Below are 26,845 nucleotides of genomic sequence, written 5' to 3' on the forward strand. Positions count from 1 at the left end.
TGAGAAACAGGAGGCAGCTCAGATTCCAAACATTCTCTTTATTACGTGTTTGATCCAGAGGAGAAACTAAGTGCAGGAAGGGGGGCTGGGTGGGGAGGGGCCACCTTGCCTGGGAGCCCCCCGGCCACCACCCCCTTTGGGAGCCAAGCCTTGCCCTCCGGGCCCCTGGGAGCACCCGGGCTGTTCCATAGGGCAGGAAGGGGGAGGGAAGGAGGGAGGGGGAGCCCTTGGTAGGAGCCGGAGCCCACGGTCAGGGCTTGGGGCGGGAGGGCTGAGGTTGGCGAGGCCCCTTCCTGGGACCCAAGGGCTCGACTTGCCATGGAGCCAGGCCTGGGAGTGGGGTGATGAGTAGGGGTGGAGTCATCATAAATCAAAAAAAAAAAAAATAAAATAATAAAATAAAAAATAAAACCCATCACAAAAAATGTACAACTCAGGTGAGGGTAGAGGCAGCCTCTGTTTAGGACCCCCTCCCCCAATTTCTCAAGAACAGAAACAGCAGAGAAATAAATTAAGGGATGCAGCGGCTGCCACCAGCCAAGCGCCCATAACCAGCCACTCCCACACTGGCTGCGGAGGTCAGCGAGCTGGGAGGCCCTTGGCCTATTTGCCCCCCAACCCCGTGGAGGCAGAGGCTCCCGGCCCCGCTGCCCTCCGCAGCCTTGGCCAGGCGGCCCTGGAGGCCCGGGGCAGTGTCTCCTGAGAGGAGGGGCGACAGTGTGAGGAAGAGAAGGCAAGGCCGAGAGATGAGTGGTGAGGGAAGTCACTGCTATGGAACTAGCTGGTGCCCAGATTAATGCCAATGACGAGGGGCAGCAGGGAGAGGACCGGTGAGGGGGCTGTGCTTTCAGACAAAGGCTCTCCCAGAAAGGAGGATGCCATCGTCCCTATTCCGGAGACTAGCAGCCCGGGCAGCCCCCGGGGGCCAGCGAGCCCATCTGCCCTGCAGTCCCCTCCCCTCCCAGCCCTGGGGTCAGCCCCGCCTTCTACCCAGGAGGGGATGGGAGAAGATGGCACAGACTTTTTGAGGAGGGGAACAAATGTCCCCACAGCAGCTTGTGGAAGGAAATGCCCAGCCTCTGGGAAAGGAGGGGCAGAGGATACAGTGTGGAGGGAGGCCGAGCCCCGTGCCTAGCCTGCCAGCCCCAGGCCGCCGCCAGCCCCCCGCTTCTGGGCTGCGCGGCACCCCCGCCCCAGCCCCCAGCCGCCCAGGCCTCCAGCCCAGGGGCCTGAGGTCAGGGGAAGGCCACCTCTGGTGGTTTGCTTGGAGGGGAAGGAGAGGAGAGGGGAGAAGCCCAAAGTGGGCCTGGCGGAGGGCCTGACAGGGAACTCCACCACTCTTGCCTGAGAGTGTTCCAGCCCTGAGCCACCCTCCCGGGAAACCCCACAGATCCAGTCTCGACTGTCCCAATGGGGCAGGGAGGAAAGGTGGCCGCTGGGAAATTTTTTTTTTTCTTTTTTCTTTTTGGTAATAAAAAATTTCTTGGTTTAGGCGAAATACTCTGTGCAACCGCAGTACCGAGGGGGAGCCCTGCCCCCCCACCCCCTCCCTCCCCTTCCTTTGCCTCCTGTGGGAGAGAGGAGGGAAGGGGGGCTATATGGGCAGGGTAACTGTGGGGAGGGGGAGAGAACCATCTCCCATCCCCCACAAACATGGAAGAAAAAACTGAGAAGGGCGGGGAGGGGAAGTGCCAGCAGGGGAGACACACCGACCCATCTCTGCAGTCTGGCCCGGGCGGGCGGAGCGCCGGCCCAGCAGTGAAGTCCAGCTGGCCGCCTCCGCGCCCCCCACTCCCGGCAGCCTATTAAAGCTTAAGCTCGTTGGCTATTTTGGAGGCAATGTTTTTGAAGGCCATGGAGGTGCCTGATATCCGCTTAAACCGAACGCCGTTGAGAGACAGGCGCGGCAGTTTGCACACCTCCATCTCCCACTGCACGAAGCTCTCGTGGCCAGGCGTGCCGTGCATGCACAGCAGCATGTACTTCTCGTGCAGCTCGCTCTGGCAGCTGTTGGCGTCCAGCACCTTGCGGATCTCCCGCATCATCTCGTTGGGCTCCATGGAGCTCGTGGTCTTCATGCTCCACGTGAAGCGCAGTGAGCGGGGCTTGGCCTCCCGAAAGTCTTCCTTCTCTTTGTCATTGCCACCGCTGCCCACCACGTGAGGTCTGCGAAGAGGGCAGAGGCGGGCATCAGGCGGGGGCATGGTGTCCCACCCACGGGAGCGCCCCCCTGGCAGATGGACCCTGAGACCAGAGAGGACAGCAGGAGGGTGCCCCAGAGACAGCGGTGCTAGAAGAGGGAGCGTTAGAGCTGGCCTGGGGAGCACAGCGGGGTGAGGAGGGTGGGCAGTCCTGCACCCCCGTCTCTCAGGGCAGAGCAGGGAGAAGCCAGCCCTTGGCCAGGGGTGACGAGGTGACAGCTTCATGCTTTCCTTCGAAGAGGGGAGGGTCGGGGAAGAACGGGGAGCACTGCACAGTAGCCCTGAGCAGTTCACAGACCGGAGAGAAAGAAGTGGCTGCTTCAGGAGAGCTGAGCTTATCCGTGGGTGGGAGTCTGTAGCCCCAACCACCCGGCCTGGGGCTCCTGCTTCCAGAATCTACCGGATCTCAGGAGAAGGGCCCACACCTGCTGTGGTGGCAGTGAGGGATGCTCTGAGGAGAGGGAGGCCCCACGAAGGTGGGGCCAGGGCAGAAGCACGGGAGGAAGAGCCGTGTGGCAGAAGGAAGAGAGGAGCAGGAGGCTCGTGGCGAGCCTGGTGGCCCGCGCAGGGCCGGCGCTGGCTCCAGCCCTCTCTCACCTGTGCGTCTCCAATCGGTCTTTGCTTTCAGGTTCATTCAGGTTCCTCAAAAAACAGAGCGAGGGAGAGTTTAGTGCTGGGACCTCTGTGAAGGCGGGTCCGGGGAGGTGCCACCGGTGGGTGGGCGGGTCCCAAGCCCAGAAGGCCACTTGCCCATCACTGGCAGGCCATGAGGCTCAGTGGCCCGCGGCCCCTCACGCTGGCAGCTTGACCGTCCCTCTCCAACAGGGAGCCCAGCACGGTGGGGGGGGCTGCCCCTCCCCACACGGAGATCCGTGCCAGCAAGGAGGAGCCAGGGAGGAGGGTGTGGACGTGCGGGCGCTCATGGAGCGCACAGCCCACAGCCAGCACTCTGGGGAGGGGGTTCCTGCTCTAGGGCCCCAGGGCTGGGTCTCAGAACTGTGGTCCTCTTAGAGGGAAGGGGCGAGGGGATAAATAAAGGCCTCTCTTGGGAGGCTCAAAGGGCTAAGATCTGCTGGGAGTGTGCCTGGGGCTCAGTGCCTGGGGCTGGATGGGGGGTAGAAGGGCCCTGAGGCCTGCTGGAGACAGGCCTGCCTCCCTTTTTCTAACTCCCCTGCCTGCCAGGCCATCTGCTGATACAGAAGGGAGACGGAGGGCAGGGCAGGGCAAGCAGACACCTTGGGAGGGTGGGTGGGGAAGAGGTCTGGCCCCGCTGAGCGGCTTCTCCAGCTCCTGGCTGGAAGGTGAGTGCCTGGAGCCGGGGAACTGGGAGTGCAGAGGAGAGCAAGGACGGAGGAGAGAGCAAGCAGCAGCAGCACATGTAAAAGGAACACAAAGAGACGAGACACACGAACGCAACCAGCGCGCTGCGAGCAGGCGCCTGCGCTGAGCAGGGGAAGGAGCCTGGCTGCGCTCTCGGGCCCCACCTGGCTCCTGCCCCGTGGGTGGAGGCCCCCACTGGGGCCCCATGAGTCAACAGCCAGCCATGCACTGAAGAGCTGGGTGGGGAGCGGCGGGCGGAAGGGGGAAAGCCTGGAGACCCTGTCTCGGCTGTTTGTCAGCGGGGCACCGGGTGCATATCAGGTGTCCCTGCCCCAGGGCAGGGCCTGGGCTGCCGGCCTTGGGAAACCAGGGCTCCAACCTGCTCCTCAGCTTGGTATGCAGCCCACCCAGGCCTCCAGACAGGATGAAGGCAGGACTGGGGGCAACAGAGCCAGGAGTTGGCCCAGGAAGGCAGGTGCCTGAGTGCGGGGGGATCTCCCTCTGCTGCCAGGGCTCAGGGGTAGGATGTCCCAGCTCCTGGCTTGTGGGAACCCACAGGCCAAAACTGGAGAACACAGCCCAGAGAGAATGTTCCGGCTCCAGTCGCCCAGCAAAGGCTGGAGGCCCGAGGCCTGCTGGGGTGGGGGAGCGCTGGGCTTGTTCCACGGAGCTGCCAGAAGGGGGTGCTGTGCCCCGCTCGAGAGGCAAAGGCTCCTCGGGCCTGAGGCGTCAGGCAGAAGCCTGGACACCCCGGTGTCCCTGCAGGGCCCCTGAAGTCCTGCCATCCCAGAGGACCTGCAGTTCAGGGCACCAGGGAAGAGGAGGCCCAGGAGACCCAAAGTGAGACACCATCCCAGACACACCTCTGACCCGGGTGGAGCTTCTTCAGAGCGCATGCACAGACACGGGAAACGGCCGAAGAGGAGCCCATCACGCTTGTGATCAACACCCGGGGTAGGGGGCCGGGGGGAGGAGACAATCTTAAAGGGAGAATTTCCTGAGAAGGTCCCCCTTGCTGGGGGACGGGCCCATCGTTTTCAGAGCCATTTGCCCTCAGTGAGCAAACATGGCCTCATGGGCCACCCTGTCAGAGGCTGTCGTCTTCCCTTTAAGATGGCAGAGAGAGTGCCACACGGACATGGTTAGCAGATGGAGGAGGGCGCAAGAGCCAAAGAGGGGCGTTAGTGATGGAGGCAGGACACAGACACACACACAGCGGGCTCAACGCCTACCTTCTGGCAAACCTGAAAGACAGATTTCTAAAAAAACAAACAAAAAGACAAAATAAAAAAAGAAATAAAAAAAAAAAAAACCAACAAGACGGTATGTGGATAAGCAGGTGGGGAGTGGGCTTTACAGGTTCAAGGGTCACCCCCATTTTCGGAAGAGCCGCTCAGCGAGACTAGAGTCCCAGACACCCCCATCTGCTCATGCCCCACCCTGCAGCCCCACAGCTGCATGCCGAGGTGGAAAGGGGCCCAGCCTGGCTACGCTAGCTGAATGGAGCCAAGTACAGGAGGAAGGGCAGGCAAACCCACTCTCTCCAAGCCTCCTGCTTGCTGTATCCTGAGCTCTGCTAAGATGGCTGAGGAAGCAGGGAGATGGAAGCAGGGAGCAGCCCACGAGGCCGGACAACCGGATGCACAAGGATGAACGCTGTTCCTATGGGTCGTCAGGGGCCTGGAGTGAGAAACCTCATGAAGAGGATCTCCACCCGTTCCCACACGGCAAAGCGCCGCCCTGGGCCCCCGGCCTTCATCCTGGCACACCACCCCACCCCCACCCCACCCCATCCCGCCCAGCAGACGAAGATGGCTGCGACAGACAAAACCAACTGGGTGGGGAGCAAGGAGGTCAAACGGGGCGAGACAAGAGACCAGGAGAAACTCTCCTTGCTGGCCCAGCCTGGCTCAGGCCTCATGACTTTGCAGCTGCGTCACCAAATATAAGTTTCCATGGGAACACAGGAGAGAAGAGAGGGGCTTTTATTTTAGCATCTGAGTTCACACTCTCCTAGAGAGGAGGCGGCATCGGCCATCTGCTTGGGCCAGAGAACAAGGGGTGTGTATGAGGAGCTGGGAAGGCCTGAGAGGGATGGACAGGTCTGAGTGCCTCAGGTGCCAACAAGACTCACTTTCTCAGGCTTCCTGAGGCTGCTTCTAACCCCCTAGGGACCTACTCCCAGCTCTAACCCCAGCTGTTCTCATCCCCTCCCCCAGGCAGGTGCAGGGCCTGGCCTCACCCTCTCTGCTGCCCTAGGCCCCCTACTCACCTGCGCACAAACTTGGAGGTGAATTTGCTGAAGATGCTCCCCGAGGCCCCCCGCCGGCCCTGGCTGTTGCCAGAGGGAGAGGCTGGGGTGACACCGTAGGGCAAATTCTGCTGGTCCCGCACCTGCCGGAGCTGTCCAGCGTGGAAGGTGCTTCGACTGGACACACCCCGGGGGAAATTAGTTCGGTCTGGGGCTCCACCACTGCTGCTGATGTTGTGGGCGGAGGGGGAGGCGACAGGGACACGCTGGGGGGCTGTGCTGTGGGAAAAGAGGTGGGGGTGGGGGAAATGCATCAGGGCCCAAGAAGGCGGCCCTGCCAGCGGCTGGAGCGCCCTGGGGTGGGAAAAGGGAAGGGGAAGCTAGGGCAGAGGGAGGCAGCCACCACAGAGGACACAGAAGGAAGGGATGTGACCACTGAGGACGCCAGTAAGGGGGAGGGGGCAGGAGATGGTTTCGGGGAGGGAGGGAGGCAGGGAAGGATTCGTGTGTGGAGAGCAGTACAGGCTGGAGAGGAGCAGCTCCCTGGGAGCTCGGCAGACTGGAACCTCCACGGGACAATGCTGACCAACCCTCAAGGACTGAGTCCCTGTGATGCTGACTGTCCCCGGGTCCTAGGGAAGTCCAGGAAGGCTCAGAACAAAAAGGCTTCCTTCTGGAGCCTCGGGGCGGCTTCGTGCATGTCTGTTCTGAGAGGGAGAACTGGAGGAGAAGAGGGCCGTAAGCTACTTTGCTTCCCTCTACCTCCCGGCTGCAGCAGACAGCCACCTCTTGTGGCTAAGATGACAAGAACAAGGCAGGACCCCCAGGTGGGAAGAAATTGTGGGGGACGGAGGGGGGCAGGCTGAGGGCAGCGGTGCGTCAGCTGCCCCAGCACACTTGCCTGGGCCGCGGCACCTCACAGTTACTGTCCGTGGGGGGCAGCCCAGTGGCCTTGTTGGGGTGCACGGAGGCCGACATGGATTTCTGGTGCTGGCGGGGCCGGGCCGCAGAGACCGCGGCGGAAGCAGAAGCCGTGGAGGCCCGGGACCCTGGCATGGTTAGGCTAGGAGACAAAAGCAGCGGAGAGGCCTGGGTTAGGGGCCGGCGGGGGCAGGAGGCTTGGTTAGGAAGCAAGGGCGGGGTGGGAAGGGCCAGAGGGGAGCCCTGGCAGGATGCACGTCAGGCCCAGAAGCAGCAATGGGGCACAAGTCAGAGCCCAGGGAGGCAAGGCTGCGAAAGCGGAGGGCAGGGCGAGGAAGGCGAGTGGGCCAGAGCCTGGGGAGGGAAACCCAGAGTGCGGGAAAGCCGACAGGAGGCCACTGCCCCCGGGCTGCACTGGTCTCCTAGGAATTCTAAGAACAAGGACGTGCTGTTGCCAGAAAGAGCAGGGCGCTGCTAAGGGGAGATTTCATTAAGCTCAGAAGACAAGGAGCCAGGAGCTCAACACTGACGGTCAAGATCAGGGGGTTCTGCTCTCACAGGCACAGCTGGAGTCACCCTCAGTGTGTACACCCTTCAGGTGGGCATCTCTGGGTTCTGCCCTGAGCTGGGGTCCCTGGGGCACTGATGCCCAGAACAGCACAGTTGCCATGCCCTGGCTGCGGTCAAGAAGCAAGAAAGTGGCTGAGATGGTCATGGAGTCACACTGGGTACCCCGCAAAAAGCAGTCACAGGAGCACAGGGAGGAGGAGATGGAGGGGAGAGCAGGGAGGTGCTGGCGTATGGACGGCTGGACTGGACAGAGCCAGGACGGGACTCCAGGGTACAGGATGGGAGGAGTGCTGCTGACAGACGTCACCACTGAGGGAGCGGCTCCGGGGGCGTGGCAGGCAGGGCCCAGGCCTGCTCACCTGTCTTTGCCATTCTGGATGGAGGCCTGGCCAAGGCTGGCCCTCTCCAGGAGTGGGGAATTCCTGCTTCGGTTTGTGCTGGTGGAGAGGACGCTGTTCTGTGGGGAAGAAGGGGAAGAGCTGTATCACAGAAACCCAAAGTGGTCACAAATCCAGCTTCCTTCTTCCCTTTCTACCATAAGCAATGGAGGGGGGAGCTGGGGAGAAGAAAGGATGTTGCTTTGACTCTGGGGGGCAGGGTTTTCTACAGTAAGCACAAGTGGCCCAGGAGGGAAGGTCAGGTAGGCAGCCAAAGAAAGCCGGGTCTGGTTAAGGAAGGAGCTGCCTAGAGAGGGCAGGCCCCATAGCAAGAAGGCGGGGTGGGGGCCTGGGAAGGAGGGCGGGGCTGGCCAGGAGGGGGCGGGGGCATGGCTTACCGTGGAGGGCGTCGGGGTGGTCTTCTTCCTCTCCAGGCCAGGCAGGGGCTGGCAGGCACTTTGGCTGTGCTGCTGGCCTTCCGTCCTGACTCCCGGTCCTCCTCAGGCCGCTTGTTTTCTGCGTTGCTGCTCTGAGTCTTCTTAGAGTAGGAATTGGAAGTGGGGATGGCAGGGCCAGCTGCTGGGCCAGAGGGACAGTGGGAACGGGTAAGGGTGAGGGAGGCACACAGAACACCCACCATGTGCTTCATGCTTCCTCCTGTGTTGCCAGCAACCCCATTTCACAGGGTTGGAGGGAAGTGTACTGCAGTGACCTGTACAAGGACATGCTAATACGGGCTGAACAGGGACTGAAACTCGGCTGTGCCACCCGAAGCCCCCAGAACCCATCGGGAGAGGGGTGAGCCCCACACCTGCCACTCTCGGAAGCACTCACCCTGGTCACTGAAGCGCCGCTGCTTGGGGTTGGCGGAGACGCTGCGCTGTACCTTGTGGGAGGGGGAGGGGGCACTGCTATTGGCCAGATCAGCTGAAGGCCGGGGCTTCAAGGTGATGGTGTCGCCCTCCAGCTGCGAGAACACAAGAGGGAGGGGTGAAGAGCTGCTTGTGGAAGATCCCACCTCCATGCCACATTCCTGCCTGACACAAATCCACCTGGGCTCCCGTGAGACACACCCGCTGCAAGACCAAAGTGCATTTAGATAAACACAGAGAAAAACAAGTAGCAACGCAGACCCTGACAAACAGCCAAAGACACACCAACCTCCCCACAAAGACCCCTGCCCTCAGAGAGGGACACGGACACACATGCGCGTGTGCGCAAGAATGAGCATTCAGACTCAGAGACATCCCCCAATACCTCTTGAGCAGGCTAAGAACCAAGGAAAGGAGTCTGACACCACCAGGGGGACAGGGAGGTCACACGTGCGTGCAAGCGGCACACAGATGGTAAGCAGGACCCGACCCCCAGAGACCCATGGGTTCAGGTGCAGACACGGTGACCCAGACAAGCAGAGCAAGTTACGAGGCCTCCAGATGGACAGACGCGAGGGATGGATGCGCAGGCCCCCAGATACACACTCCCAGACATGAGCACTGAGCAGAAGCAACAGACTCACGGCTCCTGTGAGAGACAAAGCACCCAGGAATCCCGAGAATTCCCGACACAGAGACACAAAACATATGGAAACACGCCTAGGGGCAACAAAGAACTGACCCAGATGGACCGAGACCCTGTCTAACCAACACAGAATGAACCAGATATACTCACCGTGTGGTAACCCAGACCCAGGCCCGACCCCATCAGCTTTCCTATTGAACCACTGATGGCGATCAGAGAAAGCAAAGGCCAGAGGGGCCTTAGCGACCCCCATAGGTGGGGCTTAAAATCAGTCAGTAGAGAGCACAGCTACACAGCTACTTGGAGATGAGGTCTGCCCTCAACAGCTGCTAGAAGCAAGGGGCTGCTGCTGACAGAGGACAGCACACATGGGGACGGAGCGGGGGCACGCACCTCGGAGCTCTTGTAGCCCAGGAGCAGATAGGTGGCCATCACCTCGTTGTACCTCTGGCTCACCAGTGAGTCCTGGATCTCTTCCCGCGTGTAACCCATGGACACCATCAACTCTGCACAGGAGGGCACACAATTAAGGCGGGTCCTGAGTCCCAGGCAGGCTCAACCTCAGTGCCCAGCACAGCCTCACCTGTCCGCCGGGGGTCCTTGTAGTCAGGGAGTGGCTCCACATAAGGCTTTAATTCATCATCTTCATGACCCACATTCATCCACCGATCTTTCATGATTTGCTGGGGAACAAAGGGAAGGAGAGGGCAGAGAGGGAGAACTCAGCCTGGAGGTTTCCTTGGGACCCAGGACCTGGGCAGAAAGTCTCAGGCTGCTCACCTCTAAAGTGCCTCTCTTGCTGGGATTGAGAATGAGAAATTTCTTGAGCAGGTTTTCACAGTCTGTGGACATGTAGAATGGAATACGGTATTTCCCCCTCAGTACCCGCTCCCGTAGCTCCTATAGGAGGGAAATTTAAATCAGCCAAGGCCAAGGGTTTAAGAAACCTAACATCCAGGCTCCTGACAGTTTGACTGTCCAGGCAGATAGAAACGAAATATGATAGGAGGCAGAGGGCCTGGGACAAGGCCCCTCACTAAAGAGGCATAGATACCCCACGCCCTCGGGCTTGAGGAGCTCGTGGCTTGCAATCCTGAGTGCCTTGGAAAGGTGAACAAATGTACAATTTATCCCAGCTCTCAAGAGAAGAACTGAGATGATGATGCTGGGTACACAATGCCTTTTAATAGCTGCTACCTCTTGTAAGCTCTTTGAAGCTCTGGCTCAGGAAAAATGTAGAAAAGCAGTGAAGGTGAGAGGTTGGGGACAAGACCAGAGGCCAAGAGAAGAAATGAGAATTCAAATGATCTAAGCCTGCACTTCACTCCACCTTGAGGTTCTGTCCATCAAAAGGCAGGGATCCGCTGACCAGTGTGTACAGGATAACTCCCAGGCTCCACACATCCACCTCGGGTCCGTCGTACTTTTTGCCCTGGAAGAGCTCTGGGGCAGCGTAAGGAGGACTGCCACAGAAGGTATCCAGCTTGTTCCCAAAGGTGAATTCATTGCTGAAGCCAAAGTCTGCAATCTTGATGTTCATATCAGCATCCAAGAGCAGGTTTTCTGCCTGGGAGGTAAGAAGGAAAATGTGAGGGAACCAAGTGGACCACACCAAGGCACCGGACAGGAAGGAGCTGAGGGGAACGGAAGAGAAAAAGCAGGAAGTCATCTTCAATCTTAGTACTGTTTCCACCAACTCCAGGGCGGCCTCCAATCTGTGTGAAGACGCTGGGCTGGGTTGGAGGAGGGTGGCAAAGGCCGCTCCCCACAAGGCAGCTGTATGAGGGCTGGGATCTGAAGGCTGAGGGCTGTGAGCTGTGGAAAGCATCCCTGTCAGGCCTGGGTTAATCGTGGTCACCTGCGAGGACTCAGGGGCCCGGAAGACCCAGAGGCAGTCTCACACACTAACATCTGAGGGACAGAGCTGGGAGCGCTCACATCTGCAAAGCAGCTGTGAATCAGCTGTGGGACAGTCAACCCTGTCTCCTCGGCTGGCTGCCAGACCTGGCAGCACCTGAAGAGGTGGAATGGCAGAGGCTCTCTGCTCGCTGGCGGGAATGGGAACCTAAGTCCAGTCACACAGGCCTGTGTCAGAAGCAGCCCTAGGGGCTTCCTCATCATCTCCAAAAAAATTACAGGCTAGAGCTTCCCTGAACATCAGGGTGTCATGGTTCTGTCACCGTTCACAAAGGTGAACGGCCCAGCCCTGACTTGGACGCGGGAGACGAGCGCGTGCCTTACCTTTAGGTCTCTATGAACAATAAACTTCTGGTGACAGTACTGCACAGCAGACACTATCTGAAAGGAAGGAAGAGGGGTCAGCCCGGAGGCGGCCGCACGGGCTGGGGGAGCTGCGACCCTGTGACCAGCTTCCAACCTGCCACGTTCCGAGGCTGCTGAAAGGCAGGCAGCGACTCCCTGTATGCCAACCCCCCAGAGCAGAGGTTGGGCCCATAGCCCAGGGAGGGAGTCACACCCACCTGGCGGAATTTGGCTCGAGCCTCTTTTTCTTTCATCCTGCCATGAGCCACTAGGTAATCAAACACCTCTCCTGCAAGTGACAGGAGTGGGGTCTACATCAGAGCTGGCTGGAGCTGGGGAAGGCAGGGACACAGGAGCGAGAGGCAATTCCATACCTACCTCCACTGGCGTACTCCATGACCAGGTAGAGCGTTTTCTCAGTCTCGATCACTTCAAATAACTTAACTGCAAGAGCAAGGGCCAAGCTCTGAGTCGGAGCAGTAGCAGGGGATCACAGGTCAAGCCCCGACATGCACAGGGGCATCCTCAGAATAAACGTTTCCTCCTCTCCCATTCCTGCTCTCCCGAGGACAAGCTCCCCTCATGGCAGCCACACCTCTAAGGATAGCCCTGAGTGCCAGGGGCAGAGCCGGACTGAGCTGGGCCGCCCCAGAGGCGTCCTGGAAGACTCCGGACTCCAGCCGGCACCGCGCCTCTGGGAGGAGGACTACATGTGGGAACTGGAGACGCGAGGTGGGGGAGGGAGAGGAACGACAACGGTCCTCACCTATGTTGGGATGGTTCAGAACCTTCATTATTCTTACTTCACGGAACAGCTGGAAAATAAAAGAGCAGCAGGGGTCATGCCTGCTCAGCTTGCTCCCCTCAGGTCCCCTCCAAACAGATCCATTGCTAGGATGCTTTTTGCGAAAGAGCAAAGAGGCAGGGTGAAGAAACAGTTTGGCAGTCCAGCTCTTCCACACCCGTCCCCAGGGGCTGAGGACCCGAGTGGAGAGGAGAGCAAGAAGGGTCAGCTCGAGGCCAGCGGGGCTCTCCCGACCTGCATCCTCAGGGGCAGCATCTGGACCAGCCAGCTGCGCCCTCAGGCACTGTCTACTCAGATCCAGCCCCCCAACAGCAGACGGTTTTGGCTGGATGCCTCCGAAGGAGGGAGCGTGAGCCCATGGACATGAATATTTAGAACCTGAGCTGCTCCTACGGTCCACAGACAAAGCAGACTCAGTGTGGTCTGTGTGAAGGGGCAGGGAGCTCTGAAGGGGGACCCCACTGTCTTCTGACTTACGGAAGCCAGAGGGCTCGGCACTCGTGGGTGCATCTTTCTCTCTTGGGCCTCTGGGTGGTGACAGAAGAAGCCACTCCTATATATAGCTGATGCCAATTTTAATCAAATCCACCTACACACACTCACGCTCTCTTTGTGAAACAAAATCAGGGACTCCAAACCATACATTTCCATGAAGAAAAATGACAGAAATGAACCCCATTCCCTCTGCGGGGGCCAGAAAATCGGGGGTGGGGTTTTGGTAACTTCTAGGCCTTCCCACTTGCACAAGGAGCAGAACCAGCTGTTTTGTGTTTTTGTTTTTTGAGGGGTGGTATGGAGACCTAATTTATTTTATAGGGAAAAAGTGAACCTATCTTTTTTTCCCCTTTAATGAAGTCCCAGAGCTTTCCTGAGCTAGAAAGGAAATGGGAGACAGGTTTTCCAACTCTTGAAAACCTGATTCTGACCTTCACTCCCTTTTCCTGTTAGAGCCCAGGTTTTTCCTTGCTTTCTTCCCTGGCCCAGGAGATAAAGTGGATGAAGAGGCAGGAAGTCCTGGACACCACCTCAGGGGCAGGAGTGGGTAGCAACACTGAAATGGGGCCTGAAGCCAGCTGCCAGGGTTCCTCCCCTGAGGGCACTCGCTGGGCCTGCGAAGAGTGCCCTCCTAGGGGAGCGTGGACTTGGCTGAGCTGGGTTAGAGCCCTGAAGAGGCCAGCTTCTTCAAGGTGTGTCGTTTAGGGGTTGCTGCCGGGATCAAATTTGAACAGAGTGATCTGGCCAGAGTCAGCCTGGCCTTGGCCACGGAGTGTGTTAAAAGGGACATCTGTCTGGTGCTGGTGTCCTCCAGCCAGTCAGGAAGAGGCAGGGAGAGAGACAGGTGGAAAATCGGACGGCTGATCTGACGCTGGCAGCCTGACATGCTCCCAAGACTGAATGGCCCACACCAAGTTGGCTTCTGCTCTGTGGGGTCCGAGCCAACGTGTCAAGAGTAGCCCTCTTTCCCTTCCTTCCGGAAAGCTCCCAGCAGGGAAGCCCTGGTGATGAGAGCCACATTTCCTCTGACTCAAAGAACCTTGAGCGGATCCCAGGGGTAACAAAAAAAATAGGAAACACCTTGGTTTTGGCCGTCAGCGTGTCATGGCACCTCAACCCACTCTAATTCTGTGAGTGTCTCAGTAACAACTCCCAACCCCGAGCCCCAAGCTTCCCAATCTCGCTGTAGTTGGCTCTGTTAGCATGAGGTTATACCCTCTCCTAACCCAAGTAACACAATGTGCTCATGAAAAGGAAAGCTCAATCTGCCATGAGATCAAAAGATCTGGGTTAATCAGGGTCAGAAAATCTGAGCCAGGGTCATCTGGAGAATGAGCAAATCTGACTGACCTGAAATGGGGCCGCTTTCTGGGAGCCCGTTGGGAGATTTCTTCCTTCCCCTAAACTGCCTGAGCCCATGGTCGGGGGGAGAGGGCTGTTTCCAGCTCTACACCAGCCAGTCACTGGTAAGCTGTCCCTCCTCTGCAAATGAAAGCCTTCTTTCCTCACTCCTACGTATGTGGTGCCACCTGGAGGGTTCCTTGACCAGCTAGTAAGACCTCAGTTTCCACTGTAAGTCAAGGGAAGCAAAAGCCTCACCTTGCAAAGACTACATGCAAACGACTTTGCAACTGTTAGTCAGGAGGAGCCTAAAAGTGAGAAGGAAAACTGGGAGTACCTGTCCTTAATCTGCACGTACTATCAGAGGCTTTTGACACTGGAGTTCAGTTTCTAAAAACCCCAGCCCTCCATTCCCATTCTCTGAAATGGAGCTGGCCCAGAATCCAGGGGCAGGTTCTCTGCCTCCTCTTATCCCTGTACTTCGAGACCCACTCCCCTGGATCATTCCAGATGTTAAAGCAATTGCTTGTGTTTCGAGTAATAGCTGTATACATGCGTTTTTGCATACGGGCTGGTCACAAGCCAGAAAATAACAAGATGCAGGAAGTAGGTCAGACAGGTAGGCCAAGGGGCTGGGAAAGGGCAGAAAGACTTCTAACGAGCCAGTGCCTGAGGCCAGGAAGCCCAAGCAGGAGAAGTCGGCACACAGGATCCAACAAAACCCTGAAGATAGCAGAGCCATGGAGAGGGATAGTGGGGACAACAAAATAACCAGAGAATCTGAACTAGGGGTTCCAGTGTCTGTGTGTGTGCTCAATAATGTCTGACTCTTTGGGATCCCACAGACCATAGCCTGCCAGGCTCCTCTGTCATGGAATTTCCCAGGCAAGAATACTGGAGTGGGTTGCCATTTCCTCTTCCAGGGGATCTTCCCGACCCAGGGATTGAATCCGTACTTCCTACACTGTGCCACCTGGGAAGCCTAGGGGTTCAGGAGGAGGTCCAAATGGGATCAGCAGATGAGTGACTCCTGACAGAGGTTTAGAAAGGGACAGCATGTACTGTGAGCTTACTTTCTGGAGGCTGGAGGAATTCAGCTGCGTCTTGTCAATGATCTTTACAGCTACCTGCACAAGAGACAAAAAAGCCCGAGATTATCTCTTTGACCAGGCTAAGACCAGGATTCAAATCTGCTTCTTCCTTCATATTTCCACCTTCTTCTGGCCCTATCCCTCTGAGTATCCCTCTCTTTTCAGATCTCATTTCTGCCTGATAAACAGAAGGCTGTCTTGGGGAGTAGCCCTACCACTACTGCTGGGGTATCAACAGCGGGAGATGCTGCCATGTCCCCAGGTCCAGCGCTCACCTCTTTCCCAGTCAGGATATGCCGAGCCAGCTTCACCTTGGCGAAGTTACCCTTGCCGATGGTCTTGAGGAGCCGGTAGTTGCCGATATGGGGCTGCTCGTCAGCAGAGGTGGCTGAGTTGCGGCCCCGCAGCATGTTGGACTTACTGCTGGGCTTGTCGAGGTGTCCCAAGGGGGGCTGCCGGGTAGAAACACGCACACCTTGAAGTGTGCCACCCTTCAGCTCCCCACGCCCTGGCCCTTAGCTCTCTGCAATAAATCGTAAGAGGCTGGGGTGGGGGGGCAGATGCCAGGAGGCTGGGAGGCATGCAGAGAGCAAGTCATAAGGCAGGGGAGTAAGAGGAGAGGGAAAGCGAGCCCCACTTCACTCCAGAAGAGCACAGCCGGGGTCCAGTGTCAACATCCTACTAGGAGCCGTCCCATCCCTGGCTCCACTCTCTGGCAATACGTCCCCGTGAACAGCCCAACAGTTCCTCCTCCTCGTGTAGGGGAGCGCTGCCTACTGCCCTCCCTGTGGCCTGCTCACACTTTAATCGGGCGAAAACTGAAGACTCGCAGGGGCAACGTCGTCAGAATTACTGCAAAGCACTCGGCACCCAGTGCTTTACATTTCTCTTTACCGAGTATGACTTTATGTTGATTCGTTGTCTATCTCGTAAGAATGGAAGCTCATGAGGGTGGGCACGTATCATTTATTCACTGATACAACCCAGCACCTAGGTAGCCTGGATTATGGTAGATGCTCAATAAACACTTGTGCAGTGAAAACATGGAATGATGGTCTGAGCAAGGCCCTCCTTAGATATCCCCTAGCTCAAGTAAGGGTGTGAGGAAGCAGAAATGACAACAATTGGCACCAACAGACACATAAACATAACACAAAAAAAGGCATGGTCCAGATGAAAACATCCATCTGTATGAAGACCTGTATGGCCCTCAGAAGGCTAAATGTAGAGTTCCAAGTGATCCACTCCTAGCTACACACCCAAGAACAACTTGTACACCCATGGACGTTCATAATATCCCACACTCACAATCGCCAAACAGTGGAAACAACGCAAATGCCCATCAACTGACAAATGGACATACAAACTGTGAAATATCCACACAGTGGAATATTCATGGGCAATTAAACAAAGAAAAAGGAGTACCAACATATGCTACAACATAGATGAACCTTGAAAATGTTATGCTAAGTGAACAAGACTAGCCATGAAGGACTGCAGGCTGTACAATTCCCTTTATATGAAATGCCTACTCTGGAGTGGGCAAATCCAGAAAGACAAAAAAAGAGATGAGTCTAGGGCTGAGGGGACTCCCCGAAGGGGAGGGGGCCTTAGGGATGACAGCTAAGGGCTGAGGTTTCTTTCTGCGGTAATGAAAAAATTCTAATGAATTTTTCATTAGAATTCTGTGACTGTGGTGATGGATACACAGCTCCATGAATTTACTAAAAGCCCCTTAAGCGTACACTTTAAAGGGTGAACTGTATGGGATGTGAGTTACATCTCAATCAAACTGTTAAGAGTCTGGTCTAACACTGGTCAAGAGCCCTGATCTGCCTCTTCAGAGCACCCGATGCCACTGCTCCAGCGTCATGCGGGTCAAGGGCAGCCAGAGCCCTATCCCAGAGCCATCCAGAGTTGTCCTGGAAACTTCAAGGATACAATCTGGAAGCAAGCAGTGGGACCAAAGAAGTGTGCCTCAAAGTTCTTTCTTTCACAGTCCTTTCTGGCTCTCGGTGAAACCCTCAAAAACCACAAAGAAATGACTTGTTACCACCCAAGGAACTGTCCAGGGTTCCTCGGCAAGGAGCATATGCTTCCCCAAACAGCTGCTTTTCAGCCCTAAGGGGCCACGAACAAGGAAAAACTTCCCTCTGCCCCCACTTCCAAGAGAGGAAGATGGGTGGAAAAGTTTCCTTGGCAACCTCTAATTCACCTCCTAAGTTCCTGGTCACGCCCCTATTTTCTGAGGATATGAACCAAAGGCAGCAGGAGTCCGGCAGTCACCAAGTCCTAAGAGTTTGGAATGAGAATTTAGTGTTGACCTGAGGGTCTGGGTCCTTCGCTCCCAGAAGCTAAATCTGGGCATCTGACTGCCCATCCTGAGCTCGGCCCCTCTGTCTCCATGTTTCTCAGCCCTGGGGCTGCTCTGTGTGGCACAGCTGGCCAGCACCCTCTCCCCACTCCTCACTCCCAGGCTCAGCTGCACACTATCTTCAAGGAACAGCAACAAATATCCTCCATACTGGAACAGAGAGGCGTGATTAAGAGTACAGGTGGAGAGACAGACTGCCAGGGTTCAGGTCCCAAATCTGCCTCTTACTCAACACATGTTAATTTTACTATCACCAACAACGTCCTTAAGAGGGAGATGACATTACTACAAAGCAGGAAGAAATCCTAAAAGATGACCGACACGGGATGATCCCACGTGTGGGTGCCAGCAGATGGTCTAGTGGGTGCCAAGGAGCTCTGTCCAACAGACTGAGGTTCTAGGTCAGGTTCCCCCCACTTACTAGCATTAGTTTCTTATCTGTAAAGTGGTGATAAAACAGTCCTATTTCACATTCATTAGGTGACAGAAAACATATAAAATGCCTTTAGTTCAGTTCAGTTGCTCAGTCGTGTCCGACTCTTTGCGACCCCATGAACTGCAGCATGCCAGGCCTCCCTGTCCATCACCAGCTCCCAAAGTTCACTCAAACGCACGTCCATCGAGTCGGTGATGCCAGCCAGCCATCTCATCCTCTGTCGTCCCCTTCTCCTCCTGCCCCCAATCCCTCCCAGCATCAGAGTCTTTTCCAATGAGTCAACTATTCACATGAGGTGGCCAAAGTACTGGAGTTTCAGCTTTAGCATCATTCCTTCCAAAGAACAGGTAAAATGCCTTAGCCAATCTTAATAAAGAACAACCATGATTACCATTATTTTTGGATCCTGGTGGCTCAGACGGCAAAGAATCCGCCTGAAATGAGAAGATATGTGGGTTCAATTCCTGGGTTGGGAAGATCCCCTGGAGAAAGGAATGGCTGGGTGACCCACTCCAGTATTCTGGCCTGGAGAATTCCATGGACAGAGGAGCCTGGAAGGCTACGGTCCATGGGGTCGCAGAGAGTCAGACACGATTGAGCGATTTTCATTTCACTTCAAATGCTACACAGCCTGTCTGCAGAGCCAGAAGTCTCACGGTCAACAAGACTTTCACATCTAAGTCAAGTCCTCCCAATCCAGCTGCAGCTCAGATGGAGGCCAAGAAATGTAGGGTCCCCCCGCTGGGGAGATGTCCCTGCTGGGGAGAGGTCCCAGCTGGGCATTGGCCACCTTGCCTTCACAGGAAGGGACTCGCCAGGGCAGCTGCAAAGGGTTAGTTCCAAGCGAGGTCTCCAGGACACTCAAAGAGAAGGTTCCGCCTGTCTGGGTCCCAAAGCAGCAGAAAACGCTGGGGCATGTTCTTTGATTTCCCCGCTTTACAAGTCATACGTTCCCCTTTCTGACCAAACCACTCAACTCTCAGGATGCCAAGGACACAGTCCTTCTCTCACCCTTCTGCCTCTTCCATGTTGAGACACAGTTCCCACAGCAGGGATGAGGGACAGGAAAAAGAGAAAGTCCTCAGTAGGTAATGTTCCTTGGACCAGGGCCCTGCACCAGGCGGCTTCTTTGAAGGCTGAAGCAGAGGCAGGGGTGCAGGTGCGACCATGGAGACAGAGCCTTCCACGGCTCTGACTAGGCCCATGTAACCTGGACACAGATCTCACCAACAAGGTGGGAGGCTGATGACTGGCTGTCCTTCTGGGCCAACTAAACAGGATCTGGCCAGAACCACGCTCTGCCCCCCACCTCCATCCTCCTTGCACACAGACACAGAACACGACATCCTCCAAGCTCTGGCCAACACCACAGAATGGGCAGGCCCCAAAGGTCTCAGGAAGTCCGCTGAAAGTAGACACCATGGCCCTCAGGGAGCTTTCAGAAAGAACAAGGGGTCACCCTGGGAGGTAGGATTTGGAACCAAACAGCAAAACACGCAAGTTATTTAGCAGGCCTGACTGAGAAGTTGGGCCTAAGCAGCTTTGGGGTCCTCATTAGAGGACAGGGGAGAATTTAGGGCATGAAGATGAAGAAAAACAAAGTCTTCTATCCAGTGGGCCCTTCAACCTGGGATCTCAGAACCAGGCCTAGGCGTGTTGCCAGGTTTGCCCGGAAGACAGCCTCCACCCCGAGCGGCCCGGCGCTGACTCAGGTAGGCAGGGCCCCTTCCCTAATGCTGGAGGCTCTGACCAACAGTTCCTCCCAAGAAAACCTCACGCTTTGGGGCCTTGAACTCAGGGCTGGCCTCGAGTGTCCCGAGACTTCCCCAGGGCCGGGAAGGGGCCAAGCTGGGAAGGGCGACAGGCGCTCCTGGGCCAGAGGCAGAGTGCGCCTGGGCCCTGTGGAACGGAGCAAAGCTGTCCCTTGGGCACTGCCCGGGGGCCATCCCGGCTCTGTCTCCCCTCACCGTGGCACTCGTGCGCCCACCCGGGGCCGCGGCCTGTCTCGTTCCTTTCCTTTCACTCTGGCCAGGCCTGCTGACTCCACCTAAGGGTCGACTCTTCTCGGGATTCGCCCTCTTCGTTCTTAGCCCGCGCCTCTTCCCAGGAAGGGCACTGCCTTGCGCTAGTTAGTGCCTGGCTCCATTTAGCAACTCCTCAAGGATCCTGTGTGTGGGGTGGGAGGGATGAAAGAGGAGGGGGCAATTCCACAGCAAAAAAACACAACAAAAACAGGGGGAAACATACCCGGCTGGAGAAAGGGACAAGGACTACCAGCGACTTCCATTCAGCAGAGCCCAGAGCAGAACCTGTCAGGCAGCGAGGGCAAAGTACAGAGGCCGGGAAGAGCCAGGCCCAGGGCGGGGGCTGCTGGCGCCGTCAGCCACCCTTACTCAGCTGAAGCAGGCGACACCTTCCACCACCTCCTCAATGAAAAAGAGCGCGGCAGCCAGGCCGAGCGGCTCTGGGAACCTGGACTGTGTCGCAACCGAAACCACCACTAGCAGAGACAGCCCGGGCTTGGCAAGGAGAGGGACGGGGACAGAGCCCCGCGGCTTCTTGCAGGCCGGGGCCGGTGGCCAGGAAACCCGCGCAGTCCTCGGACACTGCCCAGGAGCCAGGTGGGAGGAAAGGGGCCCGAGGGGAACGGGAAGGGAGGGAGACAGAGAGAGAAAGAGGCGGGTTTAGATCCACTTCCTTCTCCCACCCCTCCCCGGAAGTGGGCTGCCCCACCCTCCCCAAGGTGCTCTGCTGGGTAACAGCTGGGAGAGGGTGAGGAGGAGACTTACTCCAGCCCAGGCTGCCATAAAGCCATTACTGCACCTGCAGCAGGTGGGACCTGGATAGGGGCTCACACCTGGGAGCGGAGGGGGGCCTCCGTGTGAATCAGACAGGCTGCCCCAGAGAGCAGCGGCAAAACCGCCATCAGGACCAAGGGTGGGGGTGGGGGGAGCAGGACCCGCTGTCCAACAGTGGCAGATGGACCTCCTACTTCACAGAAGGCAGTGTTCAACCTCAGAAAAGTGCACACTCCCCTTGTATGGAGTGTTCTGGACACAGTATCAGGAGACTCAGGAACCCTGGGAGCCCCTTAGGTCTATGGATTCTAGAAGAACCTTTGTCACTGATAGACAATGAGATGTTTAATCCTAAATTTTGCCCAAAAGTTGGGTACAAACCAAACGTTTCTCTAATTCCTTCCAGCCCCGATTCTGGGAGACTGTCTCCAGGCTCCCCCGGGCCTGGGCACAGCAGGGGCAGCCATTCCTCACACCTGCCTCTGGCCAAGCCCCTGCCGTCCAGGAGCCTGCTGAGCCCTCCTTGCTGTGTTCTGGTACTGGCTTTTCCTCTGGTTGCCAGATCTACTTCACACTCATTCCACTACTCTAGGCTAGCATCTTTCCCATGAGGCAACTCTTTTTAAAGCACTCAGGCCAGGAGGCCATAAACTCCTCCAGGGAAGGGCAGAGCTGCCGGTGCCCTCACAGCACCTGGCACAGACACATGGGAGACGGCGCTACTCCGTGTTCACCTTCTGTATAGCCCTGGTCAACAGCCTCGACATCCCTGGTACTACCGTCTGCTGTATATCCTGTGTTCTCCACACCATAAACCTACAGGGTAGGTAGCACGTTCATTTTACATGAGAAATTTAAGCACAGAAGTTAAGAGACTTGCCCAAGGCCAGCCTGCCAGTGCAGAGCTGGGCCTGGGGCCCAGTGCTTTCGTGCCCACTCCAGCACTCTGCTGTTCCTCATGCTTCCCTTCAACCCTTCTTGAAGACTACTCTGCTCTTATTTTTCCCCAAAGAAGCAGAAGTCTCTGGCTCTTCGTTCACAGACTAGGAGAAGGGAAAGATGTGAAGACTCAGGAAAGGTGCTTGGGACGGCAGGAGCGCCATGTCTGGTTAAGGCCAGTTGTGGGGCCAGGTGCTATTTCACAGCACCCCCTCCTCTCACTCCTTCAAAGTGGGCACTCAACTCAGTGCAAGAGATCAGGCTTTATTCTGGACCCTGGGCTGTCAGGCCTGCCCCCCGACTCAGACGCCAGAGTGAGGTCAAATGGCTGCATTCCCTAGGCTCCAGGGTTCTGTGATGTGACACAGGGATCGTTTCCTCGACTGCATGTGTGGGAGGCAAAGTTTTGTAAACTGAGGAAGTACCGAGCACTGACTGCAGAGACACTGTGGAGAGACAGGGCAGGCCTGAGCTGGTGTGCCACGGGGCAGAGCACTAGCTCTTTCACCCGCCCTCCTCACGTACCCAGGAGCCTTCTCTGCACCCGCTCGTCCTGAGCAACTGTCCTCTCAACTGCCGGCAGTCAAGAAGCCAGTGGAGCGTGCTGGGTAGGAGAGCTCTGGGAAGGCTGGTGAGCATTGACAGGTGGAGGGCCTGGACGCACCCCCATCATGAACTGTGACCCTCCGCCTGAGGAACCCCTGCAATCCCCTAACACTCCACTGCAGAGGGGCAGTGGGCTTGTATGAAGAGGTAGATGGATGCCTCCCCAACAAAGGAGGCCAGCAGAGCCTGCGACCGAGGCGAAGCCGAAAACAAGGTGGCTGACTGTAGTTCGGCTGTCTGAGCTGCAAGTCTCACCCTGAGGATGAGAGACCGGGACTGCAGCCCAGGTCGCACAGGGAGTCCACGCGCCTCCCAGCAGCCACGGCAGAGCCAGCGCCTGCCTGGAAGTCTGGCGGGCAAGAACTGACCACAGTGAAAGCTGAGCCACCCTCCAGCTCACACTCCTTCATGCACAGAAGCCACCGTGCCAGGAGCACCCCTCAGATCTCCTGTCTTCTGAGTCACTTGAAATGCTGGGCTCCTCTTCAAACACAGTGGATTCTATGGAGCAACCAGAGCTTTAGAAGTTTCCACACTACTTCATCCCTGGGCATCCACTCGCCCAGGGCCTGGTCTCTGTCTCAATCTCCAATTACTGTTGCCTGTTCAGCACACCTTCACTGAGCGCCCACCGCTGAAGCCCGTTTACAAAGTCAAGAGAGATTTGGCTTCTGCCTCCAAGGGACTGAGAGGAGCGGGACCGTACACGAGACTCACGATGAGCCTGTGGACGGCACGGCAGAGCTCAGGAGGCGCCAGGCCTGCTGGGAGCCCTGCTTTGCTCCTTACCAGCTCAGACCACCACCAGTGAGAACACTTGGAGCCGCCAGATCTCTAGACATGAGGACTCTAGCTGCTCCCACTTCAGAGGATTAGTGTGAAGAGGAAATGAGAAAATCCAAGCCAGTGTTGACATGGAGCCTGGTGCGCAGCAAGGTCTCCGCCATGTTTTCTGTGATCTCTCTTCACTTTCAGGTAGGAACTTTTGTTTTCCAACTACAGGGGTTCTCTGAGCTCTGAGAAGAGCTATAATCTCTAAGAACTTGATTACAAGTGCGGCAAAGCTGGTATTCCTTCTAGAATGAGGAAAAGTTAAATTCCTACCATGGCAAGGCTGTCAGACAAAAAGGACCCTCCTTCCTAACATAAAACCACTCCTGCCAGGAGAAGTGGGTGAATAAGAAGGCAGCCACGCCTCTGCCCTCAGAGCAGCCCAGAAGAGGAGGAAGGTGTGCCCGCTCTTCCCATCCTTGTCAGCTCCTTAACCCCTTCCTTTCCAAAGAGGCCCAAGAGACAGCCGACATACCAGTGCCACACGGTGCCACGGGCTATGGGAAGCTCACACTGCCAGCCTCACGCTCCATTCGGCTCCTCCCGTACCAGTGGGTTACTGTAACCATGGAGACCAGCAAGTTCCTCCATATCACAGGAGAGCCAGCCTGCCAGCAGCCCAGGGCTCTGGGGTAGGCAGAAGGCAGTCTGCATCAGAAAGGTCTGGCTCTCCTGACACAGGATTGTGGGGAGCTGACGGAGACGAGCCAGGGCAGCCGAGGTGCCCAGGCCACCCTCTAAGTGCCTTTTCTTTGCCCAGTAGTTTGTCTTGAGCACACCGTCTGGCCGTCAAAGTGGTGCAGGGTGTCCCTCCGGAGTCAGACAGACTTGTGGTGGGACCCCAGCTCTACCACCCTGGTTCCTGTAGGGAACGGATTGGAATGGATCGGAATGGTGGTGTGGAAAGCTACAGATATACATACTGAAAGGCTCCTGCTCTCATGAAACACCTTCTTTTAAGTGGTCCATGTAAGTAACCCTCTTATCCCTTGCTTATCCCAAATCCCTTTATTCAAATAGTTATCCAGACATCTTCTTAGCTGAGACTGACCTCTCTCTCTCTCTCACAGCGCCCTGTCTGTGCCCATTCAGCTCTTCTGACTTTGGGCTTCTATACCTTAACCCCACTCTTTGTGCTCTAAGAAGTCAGAGGTCACCCTTGTGTGCCGAGTGCCTAACAGGGCACGCACCTAGCTCCCCTGCTTTATAATACTTGTGGAAATTATACAGAATAAAAGTGGTACAACTTTATGATCCCTAAAGTTGCTTCCCTCCTCCCTCAAGGAGATAAGCAAGGGCAGAGGAAGGAAGATCAAAGCTTCTGGCTGCAAGATCCCTCTCCCCTCTTTCAGGGCGTTTACTGCCCTTTGAAGTTGACTGGTTACTGTCTGTCCTTCTCACTAGACTACACCATACAGGGAAGGCCCTTGGTCTGTCTGATTCATGGCCCACAACAATGCCTATAGCACAGAGCGGAAGCATTCAGTAAGGTAATGAATGAATAAATGCGTACGAATGAAAAAGAAAACATGTTGGGGCATCTTCATGACAGTTTCTGGGATCTACACCAGTAACCCGTATCAGTGTACTCTGCACACAACATCCAAGCGGGCAATGGGCCACAGACTGGGTGCCCCAAAGATGGGTGACATCTGTGAAGCGTCAGTCTCACTAACAAGCTTTCTCTCCAGTGGAGACAGGGCCCTTGGTATGCCATCTCTCACAAAGCTCGAGGCCAGGGTGGTCATCAAGGAGAACTGGAGACAGACTCAGAATATAGGCAAAGCCAAGCAGCAGCTGCCCCCTACTCCCATCCCCGGCTCCCTTCATCCCAGAGGGGCTCCCTCTCCTTGAACTTCCTGCTGCCCCACAACCCCCAGGCACTCGCACTTCACACGGCTCTCTGCCTCTCCACATTCAATCAAAACCACGGTGTCTTGCTGTGACAGTGCAAGGCAGCTGAAGCCACTCGAAGAGCTACTGATTTGGGGAAGTGACAGAGACTTTAGGAGACATTTCCTTGGTGTTTGCCACACTGAGAGCTTTGCTTCAGTATTTCCTCCTTGAACCAATGAATTGAGTGGACCCCAGAGATCACCCATACACCCCTGCCCCGTTTCTTTGTAATAATCAGCATCCCCACTCTGCCTCCCACCCCTCCTCAAACTGCCTCCTGTTACAGAAAAGCAGAGGAACTAAAAACGGCAGCTGGGGAGCTCAGTTGACTCACCACCCAGCATAATCATCTCCTCCCAGAATCTCCCATCTTCTCCTGGGGTTTTTGCCAACACAAAGTGAAAAAGAAGCACGAGATCTTAAAAACAAAAACCAACCCTATCGCAGCGTTTATGCAACAGCCTTTCTACCTGGGTGCAGATTTAACCCCGTATCTCTGCCCTTCTCATGCAGTTCCTTCAAATGTCTTCATGAGGCTCGAAAACAAGCCTTCTGGGTTCTGTCTGGTTCCAGCTCTACACTGGGAGGTGCTGAATAAGACAAGTGCCTCTTCCCACTGCATCTTCCTCTCAAAGTGGGAAAAACTACTACCTCCTGACTCCTCCAGTTTCAAAGAGGGAGTTGGAGGAGGACGAAGAAACGTCAGAAAGAAGACCGGGCCTAAAGTCTGCTGCCCAGAAGTCACCGTGGCCACAAGTTCAGAGCTCAAGCAGGGCGAGAGCAGACACCACCAAGGCCGCACCACCTCTCTCAGCACCGTCTCCACCTGGCCAGGCTGCCAGGTGGCTGTTCCACTGAAGTGACCACTAAAAATCCAACTGGCTGCACTTCCCATGATTAACTGCCCACTGGGCTGCTCCTGCAGGCAGAGGGGTTATCTTTCTCCTCCAGCAGATCACTAGAAACCCAAGCAGGAAAGGACAAACAAGCTGAGGAATGAGGGCTACCCCTGAACCGGTGCTAACTGACAACGGGTCAAATCAGTCAGAATGGAGAATTCAGAACAACTGCAGGAGCTGAGCACAGCTCTCCAGAAAACTTTCTGGGTAGGAAGTGGTGTGTGAGTGTTTATCTTTGGTATTTGGCATCTAGAAAGACAACTTACTTTTGTGATAGATAGCGCTATGACTACAAGTGATGAGAATGCTCCCACAAGGCACACAAATCTGCTGTAGCGTATTAGCAAAGAAACCCCCAACTTACCCAAAGTTCCATTCTGAGGAGGAACCTTCTCCCATAGGAACATGTTACAAATGACGGTTGCACTCTCAGGCCAGCGCATCCCGTCAGGGCCCTCCACGGTCTCTGAGGCACTATATTAACCACACTCAACACCTAAGCCTGGTGGCTCAGATGGTAAGGAATCCACCTGCAGTGCACACCTGGGTTGGGAAGATCTCCTGGAGAAAGAATTCATACCCACTCCAGTATTCGTGCCTGGAGAACTCCATGGACAGAGTCTGGTGGGCTACAGTCCCAGGAGTTGCAAAGAGTCGGACACGACTGAGCAACTAACACGACACTTAAACCAGAGTCCGGAATAGGAAAGTGAATTCAGTGTTCCAACGTGGGACAGGAACGTATCTTTGCTCTCCAAGGAGCATGGGCAGTAGAGTCTGGGGTTTCTTAACCTTCAAACTCTAGGTGAGGGTTTGACATAAGAGGAATGGAACATCTGGGGTGGCTGGGCAGGAGGGAGGGTCTAAGGAAACAGAAATCCAGGTGGAGATGAAGAACAGGCTGGAGGAAAGGA

The 26,845-nt window shown here is 56.2% G+C and overlaps 1 protein-coding gene across 1 annotated transcript in view; it reads right to left on the reverse strand.

Moving 5' to 3' along the window:
- Positions 1-18: 18 nt before the first annotated feature.
- Positions 19-26,845, reverse strand: part of MARK2 (microtubule affinity regulating kinase 2) — a 56,107-nt gene continuing 29,280 nt past the window's right edge. The window contains 19 exon segments of the mRNA XM_005894139.3: positions 19-2,166; positions 2,799-2,843; positions 4,754-4,780; positions 5,794-6,051; positions 6,674-6,835; positions 7,623-7,720; positions 8,039-8,088; positions 8,091-8,219; positions 8,475-8,607; positions 9,552-9,664; positions 9,742-9,841; positions 9,939-10,058; positions 10,489-10,725; positions 11,400-11,456; positions 11,639-11,709; positions 11,799-11,864; positions 12,187-12,235; positions 15,135-15,188; positions 15,428-15,604. Coding sequence (XP_005894201.2) covers positions 1,806-2,166; positions 2,799-2,843; positions 4,754-4,780; positions 5,794-6,051; positions 6,674-6,835; positions 7,623-7,720; positions 8,039-8,088; positions 8,091-8,219; positions 8,475-8,607; positions 9,552-9,664; positions 9,742-9,841; positions 9,939-10,058; positions 10,489-10,725; positions 11,400-11,456; positions 11,639-11,709; positions 11,799-11,864; positions 12,187-12,235; positions 15,135-15,188; positions 15,428-15,604 — 2,307 coding nt within the window. The 3' untranslated portion in view covers positions 19-1,805.

Source organism: Bos mutus, chromosome 22 (genome assembly GCF_027580195.1).
Source record: "Bos mutus isolate GX-2022 chromosome 22, NWIPB_WYAK_1.1, whole genome shotgun sequence".
NCBI classification, from domain to species: Eukaryota; Metazoa; Chordata; class Mammalia; order Artiodactyla; family Bovidae; genus Bos; species Bos mutus.